Source organism: Mya arenaria, chromosome 17 (assembly GCF_026914265.1).
Source record: "Mya arenaria isolate MELC-2E11 chromosome 17, ASM2691426v1".
Taxonomy (NCBI): domain Eukaryota; kingdom Metazoa; phylum Mollusca; class Bivalvia; order Myida; family Myidae; genus Mya; species Mya arenaria.
The window spans coordinates 27,261,002-27,271,211 of NC_069138.1; the positions used below are offsets into that span (position 1 = coordinate 27,261,002).

The window sequence follows — 10,210 nt, forward strand, 5'->3', positions numbered from 1 at the left end:
GGTGGGTCTCATTATTTTCCAAGACAAGACACTTTAATGCACTTCATTGCTATGTTGGTTCATGTTGAAGTCATAATAAAAACATTTTATATATAAATGAGGAATCTCATTAAGGATTACTTTTAAATTATCTGAAAATCATAAATGGAGTTTTAAGCTTTATTTAACTATTGAACGACATTTTCGCGTAATTATATTGACAGTTGCCAAGGTTTTACTGCATAGTTTCTTATGGATAATCCAGTTCCTGATTCAAAACAATGAAAATGTTAGTCCAACTGTCCAGAAATGAATCATTCTTGTGTAAGATGACTGCGAAAATGTCTATAGCAAGCTGTTGAAATAGACTGATCTAAATAGTGCAATGACACCTCACTATGAGACATTGCTTAAGCCTACCTGTATTTTGGTATCTAATCTTAAACAAAGACTTACATATAAATGTACAGGAAAAATCATTGAAAGTATCCCTAGTAATGATGGGGAATGCTTTCACTTACGAGTATGCGCCTATACCACACTGGTTGCCATCAGAATCAGTTGGGTACAGCAGTTTTTTCGGGTCTCCATATGCATAGCCTGTGAAAAAAATATAAAAAACGTAAGGTTTTAAATATAAAAAAATCTTATTTTTATACTATTACAGCAGCAAAATGTTAATAACAATTAATAATATTGTCAATGCAAAATCAAGTTCATTTTCTTCTGATGGCTGACCAATCAGTTTTAACCTGGCTTTTGTCACAGGCTGACTGACCATGGACATTTTGAGGCCTGGCCCCAAAATCAATTAATAGTTGAGGTATACATCTCATAATTCATTGTAAGACTTGATATTATTTGGCCAATTTTCGTATAAGGCGCAGTTTCTTTCCTCGGTTAATTAGAATACACATATTGCTGTGCAAAACAGGTGTCTCAATGCATCAATGAACCAGTTTAAACATACATCTCGACATGATACAGTAAACCTGAATAACCGTGAATCAACTTGTATACAGTTACTATAGTTTTGTAATTGATCTAACTTGTAAATATTTTTACCCATTCAACAGCTTTTTTCTATTGTAAATTTATACATTCATAACACCTTGTGTAATACAAGGAAGTAAAATATCTAAAGGATAATGGAAATGAATAAGGTGTGCCGCCCTTAACCCGCAAAGGGGCCTAGCTTGGCTCTCTGAACTAACGGCTTTGAAATACCCAGGGGGAACCCAGTAAAACCCTAAAAAATCATGTCATATTATTCTTTTATCAAAATAAGTTAGTTAAAGCCTTAGGGGCTAAATATAGGTTGATTCAAATTTTTCAAGGTCAAATAAGTTAAACATAATAATGCATTATATATAAAGCTAAAAAAGAATTAAAAATTAAAATGTTCATTAGCATTACTAACGCTCTTCTGCAAACTGAACATATTCTGTCACATTTTTCAATAAATATTATAAATATCGGTAGAGCTTAAGTTTGAACTTTTCATAGATGATTTACCATGCATATAGTTAGGGTAATGCATTAATTATGCTTTCAGTTGGTTCAACCAATATTTATTGTACAAATATCAACAATCAATCAGCCATCTAAATCAATACAGCGTACTATTTCACTGTTTTTACAAATAAGGATTGGTTTTGCCTTTTGGTGAAACATGCAAAATTGAATCACTTTAAAATAAGTTTTTTAATACCGGTACATACAAAACCTGAACCCAATTTTCCCAGTCAAAAAATAAATGGCCATTATTTGCAATATATGTAAAAAAAGTGTTCTCTTACTGAATTCAAAGTATATTGGATGGCTGAGAACCCTAGTAAAATGTTTCAATGCAATACATGTAAAAGTTGCTTATGTATTGACATACCCGTTTGTGCTTACCCCGATACCTGCTTAAATTAACATTGACCAGAATTTCTAAGTCGAATAATAAAGGGCAAGACTTTGCTTCACATGCAAGAAAGAGTATCCTATTTTCATGAATTAAGTACAGGTAGGTTGGATCAGGTTGGGAACACTGTTCTAAAGTTGCAAAGCAATACATGATGTATTTGCCGAGATAATGACTTAAAGATGCTTACATGCAAAACCTTAACCAAGGTGTGAAACCAACATGGACATTAGAGTGAGTAGTATAGCACTCGATTTTTCCATCAGTTGACACTTGCTTAAAAAACTGCATTGCTATAATTATTGAGATAATATGGGATTTAAAATGGCATTACAAAAGTATGGTACAGAATATTGAGAATTAACCAGAATGGTTCAGTGCTGTCGCCACACTTAAAAATAAATCGAGGCAGAACGGTCAATGGGGGTGCAGGGGCATGCCCCGCCATCCCACCCCGGATTAATTATTTGCAAGAAGCGATTTCCTGCATTCTGGAGTATCTTTGGTCGATGGTTTGTGAACATTGAGGCAAATGAAGTAAGCCGAAAAAAAGTAATTTTTAGAGCTATAGAAATTGTTATGTGCCAAAAAAACAGAGGCGTGTGCCTCAGTGTAGCTACGGCACTGTGGTTATGCTGGAAACGAATAGGTGTTGTGTTTAGTATGACTACCTACCAACAATGGAAATGATGACCATTGCGCTTATACAGACCAGGAAGAGCAGGCAACATATTATGTCGGTACAGGACCTGAAATAACACATTATATATCACCATCAGAATATAATATTGGTAATTTCACGTTATTAGATAGCTAACTCTGGAATTGGAGATTATAATTTACATATCTTAATTACTTCTTCAATGCCAACTAAATAATTTGTGAGAGTTCACGCCCAAGTTTTAATGTGTTTTTTAAGGACTGGTCACCTTTTCTATTTTTGTTATGAAAAATGCGATCAATACTTATATATTTACATTTTCAATAAATATTCATTACAATTAAAAATTAGTAGTACCGGGTATCTTCTGTAATTTAGTATTCGTTCTTCAAGATATGACCAACAACATACCTTTGTATCAAAGAAAGCTGATATTTCATTTTATGTTAAGTCGTATATCATTTGTTTAATGACGTCACGCTAATCCAATAGGATCTCAATATTGAAATAAACAATGGCGTTATAACTCCTTGCATGTTTTACAATAAAAAAACATCAGGCTTTTATCTATACAAATGACGAGGTGAATGTAAATAATAAATATTGGATGTTGACTTTTGCAGCAGTATGGTAAATTTTAAAATCAATCTTAGAACACTTAAACCAATGCATGTGTTTAATATCAAATTTATGCAGTCAAAAAATAATGCCTGGACTCTGTAGAGATCAATAGAGCAGGAGTCTCGAAATAGTCTAGCTTTGGTGAGCAAAATTAATGCCAATGTTATCTGTTTATATTTTCATTTGAACAAGGGGCATAACTCAACAATTATTAAACCCTGGGTTATGGGCTTTGTTATATAAGTTTTTGGCAACATGTGTACCAAGTTCCAATAACCGAGTTGAATAACTTTTTTGAGTAATGTTGAAGTCTTTGCATAAAATAATGCTGGCATGATATCAACACAATAGCTATGACAATACCATAACATATTTCCTGTAATACAAACAGACAAGCTAATAATTAAATGGTCAACTATTTATCAATTAAAAGTTATGAGCAAATTATAGGAAAACTTGTTAAAGTTAACAACTTTGTTAAGACCATCGTTGTTAACTTTCAAATTGCTACTGCTCTGGAAGTTTAATGAAATACAATTTTGGTCCCAAGATTTGAGATATTACTGTTTCATCGCTGTACATGTTTTATTGAAATATGAGCACACCATCAAATAATTCACAATTAAGGTCAACAACAATGTTTGCTAATCATGTGTTAATTTTAACAAAGTTCTGAACAATCAACCCATTGTTACCTGTTTTTTATTGGTCCTTGGTTCTTGTTGAACTCTTTAGGCTTCCCTGGAAAAGAAGAGAATATAAATTACATTTATTAATTTTTGGTCCCAAAAGGGTCATAAAAAACACTGTAATTTCTATGGGGGGAATACACAAGTCAGGGAACTATGGATGCCTGATGACCCCTACAGAAAGTCAACTCAGTGTTTGGTATGAAATGGTATATTTAAAAGTCATAATATGTTAATAATACAGTTTTTTACTAATAGAGATTTTTTTTTTATAGAAAGCGTTATTTTTGTCAGTATAAATTTAGACAAAAATGACTTGAAATATATCATTAAAGAGACCAGGTTTTTGTTCGAAATCAGTATTTTTGAAAGTATTTGGTTAGAAAATGTCTTCAATATATCATTTCAGTCCAAACAGTCAAAAATTCCTGTGATGACCTCAGGATTATTTGATAGCTGGTTTAATGAAAAATCTCAGGTCCAAAAAAATTAATATTTTTTCAACCTTTTTTTTAGCACAATGTCAAGTATTTCCAAATGTTTTTTTTTGTAGGCTTCAAGGGGTAATTCAAGGATCTTCACACTATATACTTTTTGGAAAATGGACCTTATAAGGACAGTCATGGAATATCTAAGAAATTTCCAGTAGTATTTATGTAATACTTGAATTTAGTGCAAAAATGCAAAAGAAATGTTCAGAGTTTTCTCAAGATGAAATAGAAATGTGTCCATAGGACACGGATGCCCCCACTTCGGTTTTTTGTCACAGAAAATAAGCCATAATGATTTTTGAAGTATTTTTGGCAAAAAAGGGCCGTAACTCCTAAATGACTAAAGCGATTTTCATGACTATCGAACTTGATCAAGATATTATGGTCACAAACATGTGTTTAAAGTTTGGTGAGGATTGGACAAACAGTTTTCAAGAATTAGATCGGAAACAATCTTCGGGACGTATTTTTCAAGTCTTTTTTTGCAAATAAAGGGCCGTAACTCCTAAATGACAAAAGCGATTTCCATGGCTATCGAACTTGATCAAGATATTATGGTCACAATCATGTATGTAAAGTTTGGTGAGGATTGGACACATACTTTTCAAGAATTAGATTGGAAACATATATTTTTGAAGTATTTTTGGCAAAAAAGGGCCGTAACTCCTAAATGACTAAAGCGATTTCCATGACTATCGAACTTGATCAAGATATTATGGTCACAAACATGTGTTTAAAGTTTGGTGAGGATTGGACAAACGGTTTTCAAGAATTAGATCGGAAACAATCTTCGGGACGTACGTACGTACGTACGTACGGACAGACGTACGTACGGACAAGGGCAACCCTATATGCCGCCACTTTGTGGGGGCATAAAAAGAGGTGGAGGAGATGGAGGTCCGAATGCTTCTATTATGTAGTTGTTAAAAAGTGTGCATAAATTACTATTTATATATTGTACACTTATAAGGTTATAAAGGCAACCGCAAGCCGGTCGAACTAGTAATGTATGTAGGTAAAAATACAAGAAACACTCTGCGCTGATTGAAAATGGGCATTTATTCAAAATGCCATAAAATAAAATAAAATTCAACAAGCTCACCCCTATAAACCCATCCCCTGCTGAGCCAATGCTTATTATGATAATAGAGGGAAAAAACAATTAAACTACAGGTTAAGCTTACTTAAGTTCTTCAGAAATTGCAGCAATAAAATAAAGCTTTAGATCAAGAATCAGAAGTTTGGATAAGTCCATAAAATGAGATCTGTAGAATGTGATAAATCTTTAATATCCTTTTACAATAAGAGATTTCTTATGCCAGAGAAACACAATGGCAAGTTATTGGATCAATTTGCTAAATTAATACTTAACAAGAATAGGCTGTTTTCATTTCATTATTAATTTTCATGTAGAAAGATCATTTCCAATTGTACTTATTTGATCAATAACTATCAAATTGTTACAAAATGATATTATTTTCAAAAATCAATCTTAATTTTTATTTTCTTGTACTTCAATTGTTAATCTGTTTGATATGTATTTTTTTAAGCAGTGAAATCTCATTTTATTTCACTGATTTATCCCTATAAACCATGGGAAAGCATATATAATAAATAATAAATAAGTTAATATGAATATTTTGAGCCACTTTGAATTTCAAGATTTTTAAATATATAATTTTCATATAATTAACATAATTAAATAAATTTAAATAGTCATTAATCACAGACTTAATTAAATAGATAAAGGAAAAAACAACATTCATTATAACAATTTTAACATGATTATCTAAGCTGACAATAAAATTGTATTATAGGCCCATTATATAAACCCAATCTGCATACATCAGCCAGCGTTGTTTATAAATAACGAATACATAAATACTGAAGTAACCCTAAATTATGCACCCATTGGTCTCTACAAAGAGGATGTTTTAATAGCGTTATACATGTACTCAGATTACTTCTCATAGGCAAAATAACAAATAAAATGAAAAATTGTAGGTTTCGCATTACAGTGAACCTGTATTTGGCGAAAAAATGACAATGGAAAAAGACCCGAGACATTTTCAAAAGGAAATGAATTGTACTACCGCTTCAACATGTATCATATGCAACTATTTTGAAATATTTCAGAGAGATATTTAAATACATACAGATCACGCCACTAAAACACTGATGGACGAAAGTAATAGAACACTCATAATATAAGAATGGAAGGGAAATACAACCGGACAATCGCCTGGCTACTTGATAAATATTTAGCGCGATCAATAACTAATTTAAAATACAATAGTGCATATATACGGTCGAGGAATTATTAATTACATCATAGCACTTAAAGTCTTTTTATGTTTAACCTCTTAGACATGCTTTTAACCTTTTAATAGAAAAGTTTTGTGTAATATTGTCAGTGCAATGACGTCACTTCTTATAATTGTTTTCCTTAATACTTGTATTGTTTCTCCTGGTGTATTACAATGACATCGGATCTACTATTCATCATATTTTTGTAATGACCTTTTTAAGAAGTAGTTTAAACAGCTTAATAAGAAATGTTTTTCCTACGACGGTATATTATAGAATTATTCATACATGTAATTTCCTCAGGGTCAAACGCTTTTTTCATTAGTCTTATATAAATTAACAAGCCAACAAATTAATCAATTACTTTTAATTATAGAATGAATGATTAATAAATGGAAGTAGTTAAACTCTTCAATACGCGTACATGAAACAACATATGATTCTGTAGCACTCAGGAGGGATATGCAGGTACTAGATGAACTTAAAATTAACATATTCATTGCCCTATTATTAAAGATACAATCTTATTCAAAATCAATACATACACCAGTTTTACAAACAATTTTAAGTGATATACCATTTATGTAAAATATTAATTACTGATAACAAGACTGTCACTGTGTATTTAATAGCTGAAAACTCAAAAATATTAAATGATTGGTGAGTGCTAAAAGATTTACTGTGATCTACTATCCTATCATCAGGTTGAAATACTTTGTTTTCTGCACCTTTCTTTCAAATTAAACTCAGTATCCAGAACCATTGTTTTCTACATGTATTCATCATTTTTAGTATATTAAGATAAATGCATTAATTGTGGTACATCTTATTTGGGAGTAAGAGTGCATCTTTAAATTTCTATTAGAGGACAACTTACGTTCATTTTGAATGAATGTTCGGTGATATGACATCATTGCTTACGCAAATCATTGTCACACTTTGGTTGGAACAATGGAAATCAACGTTTCAAATATTCACTGATGATTATCACTCATCATTATTTTTTTTATAAAGGACTGATACGTATCTTTTATAACACTCATTAAGGATTTGCACAATTATGCCAGAGCATTTATACTGCATGAATGCACAAAACATACACTTCAATATATAATTTGATAAATATCATCAAATTAATACTATTTCTGTTTTTTAAACAAAGCTTATCTTTTATTATTATTTAAGAATGACTAGGTTTATGTAAGAAGGAATTCACAAAGAAGATAATAATATGACGTACACAAATTGGTCGGACTCCCCTATTTTTGACCCATAAGTTTGCCCTTGAATTTGAGGATAAAAGAGAGGTTACCAAATCAAGATCTAAATGTTGGCTAAATGTTATATGTGCATTGTACAAGTGTTCTGTAACTTTAAAATTAGTGTCTGGGACTTGAAGACTTAAACAGAAGACTGGCAATCTAGTTCATACTCATTAATTTTAGCTTGATTGTGAAGATCAAGCTGAAATGATATGAATAATGCATCGAGTCTGTTACCTCAGCAGAAACATTTGATAGTACAGTCTGTGTAATTTTTCAAGAGGCCATGAGAATTATCCTGTGGTGGGGACCTATGGCATCTTTCAAGAGGTTGACACCTTTACCACCAGACCAATATTGGATTGGTGGGGTTCAAACCCATAACCTCTTGGTTGAAAGGCCCACATCGGTACAATAATACTACTCTCACTTGCTACTAGCTGTCTGACCTAGATCCACAATGTTGACCTCGAAATGACATGGTGGAAATGTATGCTTTGCACAAGCTGAGAATATTATTATTTGGAAAACATTTGTGTCATGTCAGGTTGCTAAGTAAATGAGGCTGATACAAAATAGCTATTTGACCTTCGACCTAAGTGTGGCCTTGACTTTCATGGCAAATGTATGTGGTTGTAACTATTGCTCTGCATGTCAGAATAAATGATTATGTTTTTGTTGTGAACATTTAAGAAAGTAGATATAAACTGTGAATGTTTAATGGGTTTTAAGGAGCAGACACAAAAATGGCTACCTGACGCCTTGACCTTGAACTTGAACTTGTATTTGGTTGAAAAATAATCTGTCTGACTGTATCATCTTAATGTTGTGAACATAAATTCTTTGAATGATAGAGAATATATGAATCAGGTGAAAAAAATGGCTATCTGACCTTTTATCTTTTAATGTGGTCCTGACCTTTACATGTATGTGGATGAAACATTGGCTCTGACTGTGGCATCATTATGTGGTGAATATTTAAACCAAGTCATTTTAAAATCCCTTATGCAGGTGAGAAGCAGACAAAAAATATGCTTCCTGACATTCGCCCCCTAAGAATGGCATTGAACTACCGGTACAAGTTGCTTTTTCATATTTTATAACATTTATATGTGTTTATTTAAGCGAGTTTTGGACTTGCTGTTACAAAGCACCAGATTAAGATGAGGGTCTTCCACATTTTTGATACCTTCAAAATTCTTAGTCTTTTACATGTAGATTTTAACAATGTTAACCGGGGAGGTATATGTTATATTGAGTCCAGAGAGAGCTTAATCTTGTGACAATTGAACAAGATAGATGCTGAAGCAGACGGCTGATTCTATTACTGTAGTCCAATTTAAAATAGAATTTGCAATTGTCAAAAGATTGTTTATGATTTTTGATATGGCATGTTGAATTCTAGCAACGTAATAATGCAAGTAAGGGTAACTTGTTTAATATTTGGACAATTGTTATGATCACCTTTACATAGTGTTAGGTAAAGAGGTTAGGATTAGATTCACCCAAACAAAAAAATGTCAAAAGACTCTCAGATCTGTTTATACATGTATGGTCTAATGGAACCCCTTCCTCCTTTAACTCCATGTCTGTATCTCTGTATCTGTTCAAATACATAGAAGGGCCACCTCTGGCATATATCTACAGGGATATGATGTATGATGAAGGGGAGTTCTATTTAATTTAAAGATTAAAAACCTTGAAATAAGGTGAAGGGGGGACACAGCCATCAAAGTCCCTCAAAAGCTTTTATTTCATTGAGGTATTGAAATGACACATACTGCATAAATTTGTTAATGCATTTGCATTTCAACCTGTTATTCAAGAAAAAATACATGTAAATATCAGCGTTTAATTGTCAAAGTATGAATTTAAGGTTAAAATACGGTGTTCTTAGAGAACATTAGTTTGCCAAATAGGGGGAGAGCCCCCCCCCTCCCTCACCGACTACATGTAGATCATGAAGCACACTGTGATGCAGTACTTAAAGTAGTCGACATGTACATGTAAGTAAAAGTAGATCGTGCAAATATATGATCCCTGTTGATCCCGGATCCATTTTTGGAAATCGATCTTTCTATACTCCTATAAACAGTTAAAATAACAAAATAATGTGAAAATACCAAATTTCCCCTTTCCAGATCCCGAGTTATCGTCATCGTCCACTTGACTGCCGCCACACATGTTTTATTGTTATTTTTCAAAATGTTCAAGTGAATCCGAAAGTTAACGCGAAAATTTAAGTCACGATTTATCAAGTCTGTGTAAATATTCCTTAATCATGTCATATA

General features: G+C 32.3%; 1 protein-coding gene across 1 annotated transcript in view; it reads right to left on the minus strand.

The window, feature by feature from the left end:
- Window positions 1-10,210, minus strand: part of LOC128224009 (choline transporter-like protein 2) — a 29,974-nt gene extending 19,764 nt beyond the window's left edge. Inside the window, exons 1-4 of the mRNA XM_052933589.1 lie at window positions 10,043-10,210; window positions 3,866-3,911; window positions 2,564-2,637; window positions 501-579 (exon numbers count right to left, since the gene is read on the minus strand). Coding sequence (XP_052789549.1) covers window positions 501-579; window positions 2,564-2,637; window positions 3,866-3,911; window positions 10,043-10,103 — 260 coding nt within the window. The 5' untranslated portion in view covers window positions 10,104-10,210. The remainder of the gene's footprint in view (window positions 1-500; window positions 580-2,563; window positions 2,638-3,865; window positions 3,912-10,042) is intronic.